This window comes from Phaseolus vulgaris, chromosome 7 (genome assembly GCF_000499845.2).
Source record: "Phaseolus vulgaris cultivar G19833 chromosome 7, P. vulgaris v2.0, whole genome shotgun sequence".
In the NCBI taxonomy this organism is placed as follows: domain Eukaryota; kingdom Viridiplantae; phylum Streptophyta; class Magnoliopsida; order Fabales; family Fabaceae; genus Phaseolus; species Phaseolus vulgaris.
The window spans coordinates 6,891,660-6,906,041 of NC_023753.2; the positions used below are offsets into that span (position 1 = coordinate 6,891,660).

Below are 14,382 nucleotides of genomic sequence, written 5' to 3' on the forward strand. Positions count from 1 at the left end.
CCATTCATCTACAAATATGAAATATGCAGAATCTACATAGGTAAAAGAAATGTAATAAGGTGATATTTAGGGCATAGATAAATAAAAGGTGGAGTTTAGCTTAAATCTATGATGGATGTGAATTATAATCTCTTATGGCCACATTCATTTAGACAATCGCATCATGCATCCTGAGGTGGTGACGTATTATAGGTTTATAGAAGTGAAATATTTGTTTCTCTTTCACTGAACAATAACATAAAATCTCAACTCTCAAATCACTCCATTTATTTACCAATCATGAGGTGGTGAGGTATTATCAATTTATGTCCCAATCATGAGGTGGTGAGGTATTATCGTTTATAGAACTGAAATAATTGTTTCTCTTTCACAGAACAAGATGAAATCTCAACTCTCAAACCACTCAATTTCACTTAATTTAATCACTCGTTCCTTTATGTTTTATGATGTTAATATTTTGTTTTATGATGTGAAGAATACTGAGTTCCTGTTCCTTTATGTTTTATGATGTGAAGAATACTGAGTTCCTGTTCCTTTATGTTTTATGATGTTAATATTTTGTTTTATGATGTGAAGAATACCGAGTTCCTGTTCCTTTGTTTTCCTTTGTTTTATGATGTGAAAAATTCCTTTGTTTTATGATTTGAAGAATTCCTGTTTTATGACGTGAAGAATACGGAGTTCCTTTTTTTATGATGTGAATAATAATACCGAATCCCGATTTCCAGATCTGGTTTAAATTTATCATGTTTTTACATTTTCCTGAATAAGATAAAAATTTAATTGATTTCTTTTGTTCATATGTCCCTAGTTTTATTTTAATTTAGAATTGTTTCATATTTCCCAAGTTTTATTTTCAATAAATGATCTTCTGTTTCATTTGTCCCTAATTTTTAGAATAATTATATTGATAAGGCATTCTTATAAAGTTGTACGCAAATGGCGAAAATTAACATAGTATACACAATATAACCCAACAAATTATTAATAGAAGTAGAAAACTTAAATTTCCACGTTTGAGTATACCTTTGAAAGTAAAACATTTAAACTGAAATAGAGGGTGTGCCAGGCCAATGCAATAGTGCAAAGCATAGGCGACACGTAAACATCCCAATAGCAAGCTATCGATTGGACATTTCCCATCAAAAAATTAATTTAATATCGTGTGGACCATTGGCCCACATATCAGATATTAAACTGATAAGAACAGATACTACACTTGATCTTAGCCAAAAGGCCGAGAAAGGTATGATTTGGAATGCATTGCAAGTTTTAATTTATAGTAATATATGAACTTTGGGCGCTTTCTCTCAGGCGATGTGGGAGTTAGTAATGGGTAATTTGTGTTCCGAGTTCCTGATAAAAGAAAATATATTTATATCTGAAGTGCTTATATGATGTTATTGGGAGGGATTCATTGTGTTAAATCATCAAACTTTCCATACAGAAATTCATGGTCAATCTTGAATGCTCCACTCTTCATACCGATCCAAACACCCATAACAATATTCTGCCACCACCAGATAATGCGCTGAGTGGTTGAAGAATAAGAGACTGACTACATACGCAAAATTCACAACCCAATATTGATTCAAGAAGTTACCGATTCATTGGTCCCTTAGTCATTATATTACATTTGTTTTACCCTATCCTATGTTGATTCTGCATATTTTGTATCTGTAAATGATATTCAGCCAAGAAAAGTAAACCATGTGAAGGTGAAAATAGAGTTGCAAGAGTAGAGTTTAACACTGCAAACAAGACGAAAGGTATATATTGCTGAAGGGTTGGAACTGCTTGCATGTATTGCTATGCTTTTGTGATTTAATATAATTTTCAATGCCCTTTAGGTATGTTTAAGGCACAAATGTGAATCGGAGTAGTTGGTTAAAGTAAATTTTGCAGCATTTGTATATGATGTACTGTTTAAAAATCTCTAGAACATTGATATGAGAATCAGCACCTAGGTAGAGCATAACTGAAGGGCTGAGTCAAAAATAGAGTGGAACAACATATGCAAGTACTATGGAACAGTACACAGAGCAGTGAGGAACAAGAAAACATTTGATGTTCTTTAATTGATTATGTTACCATGTAATATACCTAGCACACACTGTTGTGAGTTATGGAAGAAATCACCTTTTATGAGCGAATGCTATGTACTTTCAAATAGCATACCATACCATTCTAATTCTAGTTTTACAGTCTAACGGTGGTTATAGTAGCAGCAATCCCTAATGAAACTATCACCATGTTAAGTTTTGTGAAAGATCAACTAATTTTTCACATTAACTTTCAAATTTGTAGACCTGTTAGAACCTTTGTAAGTACGAGTACTATTGTTGCAGCTAGAGTTAGCAATTGTTTTGGCAAGTGCAATGATACACTTCATGGCAGAAATGTATTATGACCGTAATTGAAGGGTGGGCACTGAAATAACCAAATATTAGCAACAACTTGTTGGGAAATGCTCGTGTGTTTTTCTCCTTTTGAATTCAAAATAGCCACTGACCGAAAATGTAAAATCTGCCTAAAAGTATAATAGAATTTTAGTGCAAAAGATCATGCGACTCGCAGGCCACTTAATCTTTCACTATAAAAATAATGGAAATACAAAATAACAATTATATTGTGTGGATAAAACTCTTCTAAATTAACTCACTATCTTTCTCCCGTAGAAACTTTATATGAGGCTCTCTATTTGTTGTCTCTATGAAGAGGTTCTTCTCATTTCTTGGTCTCTATTGTGGTTCTTTAAGAGTAAAGGAAAATTCACTTGGTGCAATCTACTGCACCAATGGTAACAGCCAGTAGTATGAATTGATCTTGCCAAGTTGAATTACACTACGACTTTTGTAATAGGGAACACTTTCTTAACACTGGCCTAACTCTAATATAGGAACCTTTAGTGGTTACAATTTACTCCCTTTCTGTGGTGTCGGGGATGTCAGTGTTAGATGTCCAACACTCAACACTTCCAGTAAGAGATAAAGTTGGAAATTCATTTTTTAACATTTTTTGGACTGTGTCAGTCCCATCTTGATTTTGATTGTGATAAAGTTTACTCACATTAAAATAGAATACATGATCAAGAAGTAAGATAGTTGATCAGAGTTCATCCTAGGCCATCGTGTTACAATTTCACCAAACTAATCACAGTATACATAGCAAAATGATCCGTTTTACGTAAGATTTACAAACAAAGTAATCACTTTTGTACACTGTATTACAGGATTGTAATGCATTTATGTAGCTCACCAGCTGAAGCTAACGGACTCAAAATGTAGGTCATCTGTGGAACAAGAAGTGCAAATTGATGCTACTTCATGTCTCATTTTTCTTGGGCCACTAACAAGAACTCCAATGCTTGATCCAGTGCAGCCAGAGAGTATTTCTGGCAAAGAATGAAAAATTTACTGTTTAAGGTTTTACTTGAACATCCATAGTAGATAGAAACTTGTGCCAACAAGTAAAAATCTCATAATTTTAGTAGCATATCTTTCAACAAGCATTACTTGTTATATCACTAAATTTTTGGTTTGATGTCATTTAACTAAAAAAGATTCAATATAAATATATTTAACTAAGCTTGAGGAAATGTAACTAACTAATTTGAAAAAAAATGGGAAAACATAATAAAATAATCTTACTTTTTATGTCTGGTTTTTCTCCATAATGTACTTTAGCTGTTTCGACTAGGGATTGGAGGGGAAGACTTCCTAATTCTTTGTCAGCATTGTAGTATCCTGAACCCGGTGAAGTTGATTGATCTGATGTGTAAATGTTCTTAATCTGCCCCAAATCCTTGTTCTGTTTCTTGTTCCATAGGAAAGCAGATGTTGCTACAATGGCGATAGATATGCATATGAATAACATGCTTAGACTAGACCTTGAGAAATTAGGGTATATCAGGTTTGTATTATAGTCAATTGGATATATGTAATATCTAGTTAGGATGCCAATAAGTAGAAGGAATAATATAAAGGAGGATGAGATGATAATGCTAAGATAGAGCCAACTGTATTTTCCTAAAACTTCAGAAACTGGCTCATCTAATAGATTTGCCTTGAACCATGATGTTTGAGTAAGCCTTTTGTCATTCATGTCTGGCTGTTTTTCTCTAGTTACATAGGCTTCAATCTGGAGCTGCAAGCGTGAGATATCGAAGGTGGTGCTGGTGGCAGAAACTGGGAGGATGAGGTCTATCATGGTAAGATCAATAGACTTCTTGAAGGCACATAGAAGAAGAACTCTTGGAGTTTTTCCACCTTCAGTGTTGGCCTTAAAGACCAGTGAACGGATTATGGAAATGAAAGGAGTAATGCCACTTCCTCCACTTATCAACACAAGCAACTCATGCCTGCATGCATGGAAGTTTTTATCAAGTCCTACCCCGTGAAGTTTTATCTAACACAAAAACATTTATCTATATTGAATACCATTCTTTGATTTTGAAATCTTCCCAAGAATTGAATTCATTAAAAAAAATACAGTGGAACGGTTCCACTAGCAAGTCTCTAGTACCTTGAGTAAGAGGTTGAATCATGTCCATAGGGTCCTTCAATGGAGACATCAAGGTGGGATAATGGGGACGAAGATGATAGCTTCTGGTACAAAGTATTGGACCAGGTTCCTGAACTTCTGATGACAACGCTTAAGGTGTCAGGATCAGTATCACTGCAGGAGGTGATTGTAAAAGGGTGCCACTGCAACTTGGAAATACCAGGAACATTAATGAAAATGGTGCTTGTAGGGGCATAGCTCAGTCCTGTTGTAGCAAAATGAGATAGAAATAAAAAAATTGGAACTTAAAGTAGAATCAGATACACATTTCATAAAGAACTTCTCAGAGCCTTTCATTCACCTAGGTTCTTGGAGAAATTTAATTCAACAGCTTCACAAGGCAAAACTCGGGCAGAAACCAACCGAATTTTCTTCTGAGACTGTAGGAATCTCAAGTATCGGTCGATCATGAATAGGTAAAACCCTGGAAGCACTAAGCAAGAGTAGGAAAATCCCAAATGTAGCACATAGAAGACTACAAAGACAATGTAGAGGTAATGAGTGTAGAAGAAAAGCTCAAAAGCCTTTCGCCTTATGGAAGGTAAGGTAGCAGCCCACATGATTAATCCAGCAAGTAGAGAAACTTCTCCAGCCACATTTGACACTCCTACTTTGTTCCATTTGAATATCTGCATGAAAGTTTGTGGACTGTCAGTTACATAGCTTGAAGGATGTCTCAGTAATTTATGATTGGAAGATGACCAAAAGGGCATGGACTTTGAACAGGTTGGTCATTTGCAAATTTTAAAGTACTTGTGAGGTAGTTAGTATATAAGGTTCTCTATTATTTATTACCTCTAAGATTTGGTGTGTCTTGTACCAAAAAATGATATAACCTAGACCATGGGCTGTGAAGAGGAGCATTGCAGTGTGTCCTAGCCATATATGATACTTGATGCTTCCCTCCGAAGTTAGGCCAATGAACCTCAAAATTGAAGACCCTCTTGAGACTGGAAAGAACAATAAAACCAAGCAAATATTCCCAACAAGGCCTAAAGCAAGGGATGAATATTCCAGCTTGATTTCCCACCTGTGCAACAAGAACTATTCTGTTACTGGGAAATACATTAATATTACCTGATTTTTACAGCAAATAACTCATTTGTTGTGATTTGAAAATTCATGTCAAATTAAGAGTGGTGGGTTATTCTCTCACACTTGGTCTCTCTCCTTCGCTGCGTCTTTTGCGGCGCTTGCAAACAGGGAATGTAAGTAGGAGAAGAAGGTCCAAATCAAGAGTAAAACAAACATGATGGCGAAAGAGAGCTCTGTCATGGTGATTATCCCAAGAGGACCTTTTGTAAGCAATGGTCTTTTCCATGATGCCAATCCTAAGAATCTCCCTCCCTTGCTAAAAAATAGAAATTACCAAAATCAGTGAATTTTGAATAAGAAAGTGATGAAAAGACTGAGGTATGAAATAATGTACCTTTCAGTATTGTGATTAGAACGTTTTTGCTCCAAATGAAGGTATACACTCGTCAAAGTGGCAATTAATAGGATTGGAAATGTGTATATCAGTATGATTGTCCCTGTGCAAAGTCAAAGGGTGGATCAAATAAATTAATAATGCAAATTATTTATACCAAATAAATAAAAATAGATCTCTGTTCATATTTCTTCTCATCCACCTGGTTCACTAAATAACATAAATACCAACCAATTCCTCTCATTGCACACAAAATATTTGGTGAATAATATGATTGAAGAACTTGAAAATAACTCATTTTTCTAATAATTATTAAACATATGTATCATTTCATTCATTCCCCCCTAAAATAAGAAACAATATACAAAAATTAAAAAAAAAAATATATATATATATATATATATATATTATTCTCACACTACTTATCTCATTGTATACTTTTTTTCTCTTCATATCTTTCTTTTGGTTGTAAACATTCTTGTGAAATTTAAATTTAAATTATATTATTATCCAAAATTTCATTACTTCACATCATACTATTAAATATCAAACTTTAAATCTAGATAAATTTTATAAAAGATGAGAATTCTCTAACAATATTAATCAAGCTTTTCTAATAAGTCTTACTATAGTTAATATGAAAGATTTTTCCCAATTAACTAGCATAAGTTAATCTAAATTTATGGAAAATTGAATGTTATTTTAATTTTAATGAAAAATACTCTTTGTGTGTAGTTGAGAAAGTGAAGATGGAAGAAAGTTGAAAGGCAGTGTGATAGTGACAAACCTTGTTTACCAAAGTATATTGAATCTGTCTTTGCTTCAATGTGTGGAAACCATTGTAGATAGAAGAAGTTGGTAGGCCTCAGAATCCAAACCATTACATACCCAACAAAGATGAACAATGAGAACCACCATATCCCCTTCTGCAAATACTTCTTCATCTTCCCAGAAACACCTCCACTCATCTCTGACTCTGAATTCATGCTTCTTCTATCTCTCTCTTGCGCTTAAGATGATTCTCTTTTCTCACAAACTTCACTCAACGCACATGCATATATATATTTTTAAAGCTAACATGCATAAGGTGGAATTAAAATACAAAATGATTCCGATTTTAGTCACATGTAAATTATTTCAGTGGTAATATCGTAAAGTCGTGCACACTTGGTGCTTCATCACGTCCACACATGAGAAAATGGAATTTTGTGCTTGAATTTGATCACTTTTGGGGTCTTTGGAATGCAATTGTCAATTGTCAAATTTAAAGCCACACACCATAGAAGCCTAGCTTGTCTTTATGTTAACTTACCGCATAAAAGAGTCCCATGTGGGGTTCAAAGTTGGAATAGTCATGCATGAACACAGTACTTCTAGGAATAACTTTTAGTGGTCAAAAATTTATGGCAAGAGAGTCCTTTTGTATCACACATATCTTGTACTTGAATGAGATGAAATACCTTATGATGAACATTTTAGTAATATTTGTTACTTTAAATGTATTTTAAGTTTTCATTGCCCTTATATTGGTGAGAGATTAAATGTTTAGGTCTATCCAATTAAAACAAACCTGTGTTGCGATTTAAATACATGGGATTGCTTATTTATCAGTTTAAAATACATTGATATTGGAATGTATGTATTATTGAAATTTAAAATAGCCAAAAAAAAGCACCCTATATTTGATGTTAAATGACAAAAATGTCTTTCTTTAGTTTTTAAGTAGGAGTGTGGTGCAGGGAGTAATATTCTCTTTTGGACATATTATTGGATAGGGAATGATAATTTAAAAAATAGATATTTTAAAAAAAATTCAAACTCCATGCTTAAAGAGGGTTTTGTAGATAAATATGGGTATGACTGAAAATCAGTGGGCATGACAAATAGAATGAAGAAGAGAGTGGTTTTTATGGAAACTGAAATAATAAATGAATTTATGGATGAATAGAAGACTATTAAAATAGATATTTGTAGAAATGATGAAATGGATGTGAATAGGTGATACCTCAAATTCTTTTACTGTACTTCCATTTATTAATTTTTTATTTTTGATTAAAATGCAAAATAACATATTTTGTTTCCATTTTCAAAGGGTATTTCTCAAATTCAGATTTTCAATTCCAGAATGTACTGAAATGTGCAAGGGCAATTTTAGAATTTTAAAAATTGATAGGATGCATGTAGAATTAATTGGATGTAAGAAGCAAAAGTCAAAAAGGTTTATTTACTTTTTAAAGTTTGGCTAATTCTTCCTACACTCGAAATGTGATTATGACATGCATCCGATCCAGTTTTAAATTTCCAAAATTTTCATTCATTCAGAAATTGAAAATATGGAATACAAAAAATACATTCTGGAAAATTAAATCCAGAATATATTTTTGTGTTGTAAAAATGAAATTCTTGAATAAGTTAAAAAATCGAAATATCATTCTAAAAAACAGTTTTGAAATAAAAAATATATATTTTGGAAAAAAAATGGAAAAACAAAATCTGGAAACATAATGAAAAAGAGATTTCAAAATTAAAATAAGTGTTTTGGAAATCCAAATCAAATCATAAATGTATTCATTATCCGGTGCAGGTCACAATTCATCAGTTGTAGTAAGTAATTGTCTTAAAGTTTTAAACTTACCCAAATCTGTAAAATGAGATCATAATTGTATCATTTTGGTGGAAAAAAGAGAGGAAAGAGGTGGTAAGTATACCTTGTCTCACTGTCTAATTTGTTTAAATGATAGTTTCGTGCTTCCCTAAAATTTGTAAGAATGATTATGCATATATCTGGGAAGATAAAGAAAAAAAAATGTACATTGGATAACATAACATGATAATAAAAAGAACAAAAATTAATGGAGTTTTTGTGATGTCGAATTGTCTATATATAATTATCTAAAATTATTTCATTTATATAAATTATTTTTTCTTCTATATTATTTTTGTGTTTATTATAGTTATATTTATTATTGTTCTAGCCAACTCGAGGTCGGTCGGCATCTGAATGAGCTTTTGGTGGTGGTCTCCCTTCAAGTGATTTAACCTTCGGGAAACGAACTTCTTGCGATGACACTCCGACGCTCAAGTCAGTAAGAGCATAAATATAATGAGTATAATATGAAATAGGAGTTGAGAGTACTCTCTGTGTTGTTTATTAGATGATGATTAGATCATATATCAGATGATCCTTCAGGCATATATAGACCAAATTATAACCTCTCCACCTTTAGTCAAAATTCTGTCTTAATTGAGTCATTAAGGATGATTAAATCTATTTGATTGAGATCCCTTAACTTGTGCTCCCTCATAATGTTAGATACACAGGTCGGGAAACAACCCATGTCGGGTCAGGCCCATGACCTAACAATTACTTATAAAAATATGAATTATATACTAAAATTTTATTTCTTTATTTATGCATGTAATCTTTTACTAAAATTATATTTTCTTTTTCTTTGACCTCTCGAGTCAAATTTCGGACTCCGTTGAGTAAAGTGCATGTAGGAATCTGTAAATAACTAACTATAAAAAAAAAGTATTGTAAGTGTGAAACTATTTTTTTAAATGTCAAAGTAAAAGTTAGTCCTATAATACCTTTACCCATACCCTACCAATATAAAGTTAAATTTGATTTTTTTTTCTATCAGCAATCAAGAATATATACACTAGAACCATTTTAGGGGTGATTAAACCCTTATTAAAAAAAGATATAAGTAACCTAACTACATCACACCTTTCAAATATATAAAAAACAAAGCAACTCCTTACATAATCTGACAGAAACTTCATCTAACATTCCACTAAAGCAAATACAGACAAACCAAAAGATTAAAACTACTATTATGACTTCGGTAAAAGTGCAAATCCAAATGGATCGGGTAGTTTTAATTTATTTTATTACTACGGATATATATATATATTTTCTATTATATACTATAGTGACGTATTTTGATTGATGAATTTTTTAACTACATCTATATATCTAATAAATAAATTAATATATTGAAGAAAAATTGAGAAAATATATCTCAATTAGGAAAATATTGAATGTAACCTAGATTGTAAAATAAAAACACAAAAGAACGCGCATATATATATATATATATATATATATAATTAAAATATGAATAATTGTTTGCTATAATTTTGTTATTTGTATATGAAAACATTCCTAACTTGAGAATAATTCTCTCATAAAAATTACATGTAGCCTATATAAAAAATAACATCACACTTATCTGCAATTATTTATACATATGCAAACAACAATATAAGGAGAGGTAATTAAAAGTGAGCTGTAATTTATGCTTTTTCAATCATGGGATAGAGACGAGTGTAAGTGTGTGTATAATAATAACTTTATTTTATGAATATTTACTGTACTTTTATATTTATATTTAAAATTAAAAAATTATTTTAAAATAAAAGAAAGTATATATAAACTTATTCATATATTTGAATATCAATTCTAAGAACTCAAAATAACTTTGGAATAGAATTAATAATGATATTGGAAGCTTTTGAAAAGTTTATATAAAATTGAGTTTTCTTATGTAAAGATACACATATTTTGCATGTGAAGTATCTAACTCTAATATTAGTATGTGTTAGTTTAGAGTCTTAATAATGTACTTAGATCATTACAATAAAATCTTGAATTATATACGGATTATTACATATGCACGGATCAAAATTCGTATGTAAAGTGAACATTACATACAAATTTTATTCCGTATGTAAATAGATTATTAATATTATTAATATTAATAATATGAATATAATATTAATAATATTAATAATATGAATATAATTTATATTATTATTATTATTAATATAATTTATATTATTATTATTATAATTTTTATTATTATTATTAATATAATTATTATTATTATTAATATAATTATTATTATTATTAATATAATTATTATTATTATTAATATAATTATTATTATTATTATTATTAATATAATTTTAATTTTATTATTATTATTATTATTATTATTATTAAGTATAAATTATATTAATAATAATAAGTATAATAAAAATCATAATATTACCAAAGAACTTGTCTAATCTAGTGGTTAATGTTTCTTTGGTTGTATGTAATTCCAATTTTTCTTGTAGTGGATATTTGATTAGGACTATGTGGTGTCAGTTAGGTCATTTATGTGTCTTTAGGTGTTAGAGCTCTTTTGGGTACTTAATTATCCAATCATGTAAGGAAATCAATTGTATCTTTCAATAGAACTTTAGGTTAGGGAGTCTAGATGTGAATCACAAGTTCCAAATTTCTCTTGGATGATTGTTTTGGTGAGTGCAATAAATGTTAATTGATAAAAATTGAAGTATAAAAATTGGAAAAATAGTTGATAAAGTTGATTGTTTAAGCTTGAATATGAGTTGCATTTTGAAGTTTTAAAGACTTTGAAATTTATTTTAGGATTTTGTTGAGTATGCTAATAGAGACAAACTTTCTGATATTTTCTCTAAGTGAATATAGTATTGAAATTACACCATTGTCTCGAGTCTATTTTTGCTCAAACAAGAATAGTACTCAAATTGACCCTTGTCTCGAGTCTATTTTTGTTCAAACGAAGAGAATTTCCCTCAAACTAACAAAAAACTTATGATTTTGGTTGTTTGATTATTGTGTAATTATTTTAGTTGGTTTAAAAGTGAATGTTTATTTGTACATGTAAATTGAATATTGATTTTTAATAATTACATGATGTGTTGTACATGATGAATTGTTAAGATACTTATTTCCAGGAAGACAATATTATGTTGAGATGTTTTGGTAATGTGTTGATTTTGGGACTATGTGAAGAGATGAACCTGACTTTCCCTGATACACTGAAATCACATTGGTTAAGATGACCAAACATTGAGAGTTGAATGAGGTTTTCTTATCTATCATATGGTATGAAGGAGAACCATATAAAAAATTTACCCTGTCATGTGACGATAGATTTCTTGATGTTGAGACTTTGTTGTAAGGATGCCTTAGTGATATGACATGGGAAAATCTCTGAATTTAATTTCAATACACCAAAGCCTTTGGAAGTAGATTTGTCTCTTGTTATATGTCCATGAATTTTTGACATGAATGGTTAATGTGATATGATAATAAGAATAGACATTTGATTGTTAAGTAATATGATGTAACTTAAAAAAGAGATATGAGAAAATTCTTGAATAATTATCAGTTAGAGAATTATATTAAAAGTTTTAAAATACTAGCTTATTTGCTTCTTTTTTGTCAGTTTTAAAGGGTGTGTGGAACATATTTCACTACAAGAAAAACATGAAATAGAAACCAATTTTAGAGACAAAAAACAATTAGTTGTTATAGTGACTAAATTAGAAACTATTTTAGAGACTAAAAAAAATTTTGGTTTCTAAATTAGTTTCTATTATTGTTAAATAGTTTCTAAATTGGTATTTAATTAACTACCAAATTTTAACTACTAATTATTTAGATTCTAAATTTGGTAGAAAAACCTTGGTTGCTAATTAGATACCAATTTATAAACCATTTAAGAATAATAGAAACTAATTTAGAAACCAAATAAAATATTTTTAGTCTCTAATTTAGTCACTATAACAACTAATTATTTTTTATCTCTAAAATTGGTTTCTAATTCATGATTTTCTTATGTGTTTTCTTATCATAATAAAGTTAAGTATCTATTATTGCATGTTAGTGAATTTTTAACATGAATGGTTAATGTGATACCAGAATGTGAATATATATTTGATTGTTAAATAATGTGTTGTAAGTTAAATAAGAAATATGAGAACTTTTTTTTTTCCTAAGATTATCAGTTACGAAATTATATTGAAAATTTTAAATTCTAACTTATTTACATTTTTATTATTATATTTTTTTATAATCTATGATAATAGTATGTTATAAAAGTAATTTGGACAAAGTGTGAGTCTCATCATAAAAAGGTTGAAGAGTTAATAAAGAAAAAAAATTTGTCATATAATATAAAATATATTATTTTTGTAATACATTACGAACATGTAAATTATATATATATATATATATATATATATTAAATTGCATAATTATTGAGTAAGGTATTTGGGATATATATTGTCAAGCATTTTAATTCTTTGATAAATTTAAAGAAAAGTTCTTTAATAAAAGTTACGCAATAATATAAATATAACAACTATTTTAACCATTTTAATTTCTCAGTTTAAAGGGGTGTGTGTGAAACACATTTTCTTATCATCAGAGAGTAATTTATTATTCATTTATTTGATATCTAACCAAATTCGATTATACATAACATAACGAACTGAACTGAATTTATTAATGTAATTTACGTATGACTAAATTATATTAAAAAAATATTTTTAAATTAAGATTTATTTTATAATATACAGTTCAAAACAAATGAATTATTAATTATAAATATATTATCATGATGTAAAATATATTATTCATTAAAGATTTTTTTATTACCAATATTTAGTTAAAAAATATGACTTTTTTTTGTCAAAAATAAATATTGGATACCAGAGGCAGATACCCAAAACATAATTCAAATATGTTTATTAAGTGGACTTAGACCTTTTGAAATATATTTATAGTTAGTAATATATGTCTACAATAAATTAGAACTACTGTTTCTAATATTTCATAAGTAATAATAAATAATATATATATATATAAATAAATGATGGAAAAAAATACTTAGTTGTTATATTAATTAAATTATATATTATTTTAGAGACTAAAAAAATTATTTGTATCTAAATTAGTTTATATTACTGATAAATAATTTTTAAATTGGTAGTTAATCAGCTATAAAAATTTTAGATATCAACTTTAAAATTTAAATAATTGATATTTAAAATCTTGCCAATTAGATATCAATTTAGAAACTATTTATCAATAATAAAAATTTATTTAGATATTAATAATTTTTGTAGTTTCTAAAATAGTATCTAATTTAGTCAATATAATAACTAATTTTTTTAAAATTAATTTTTATTTAATGATTTTTTAGTTTTGTAATAAATAAGATGAGAATATTTAAGATGAGTTTGTAGAAAGTTATTGATTATAAAAAAAAAATAGAACTATTCATTAAAAAAATACTTGGAAGACCATCCCTTCCAAATCAATTTCTATGTGAAATAACTATATTAATGTTTATTTACACTTCACACTTAAGTATCTAGACTTGTAATAATGAATCAGGAATAAATATAAATATACATCTTTCTTTTTTTCTTTTTTGTGTGAAATTATTTAGATTTTGTTTAGATTAAGAGTAGAAATGAGGGAGTGGATTTGTGATGATTTGAAGGAAAAGTGTAAAGAAAGTTACTGTGTTTGGATTAAGGTAAATAGAGTGGAAAATGTGGGAAAA

General features: G+C 28.9%; 1 protein-coding gene and 1 non-coding gene across 2 annotated transcripts; both read right to left on the reverse strand.

Moving 5' to 3' along the window:
- Positions 1-1,055: 1,055 nt before the first annotated feature.
- Positions 1,056-1,250, reverse strand: LOC137830777 (U2 spliceosomal RNA). The gene has a single exon (XR_011084264.1). It is a non-coding gene; the product is annotated as a U2 spliceosomal RNA (small nuclear RNA).
- Positions 1,251-3,043: 1,793 nt separating this feature from the next.
- On the reverse strand, positions 3,044-7,086 carry LOC137827732 (ferric reduction oxidase 2-like). Its single transcript, XM_068634022.1, has 8 exons — positions 6,780-7,086; positions 5,993-6,095; positions 5,720-5,914; positions 5,359-5,593; positions 4,865-5,192; positions 4,525-4,768; positions 3,651-4,360; positions 3,044-3,394 (listed from the first exon to the last, which is right to left on the reverse strand). The coding sequence occupies exons 1-8, from the start codon at positions 6,976-6,978 to the stop codon at positions 3,255-3,257; spliced, it is 2,154 nt and encodes a 717-aa protein (XP_068490123.1). The 5' UTR covers positions 6,979-7,086; the 3' UTR covers positions 3,044-3,254.
- Positions 7,087-14,382: the final 7,296 nt, after the last annotated feature.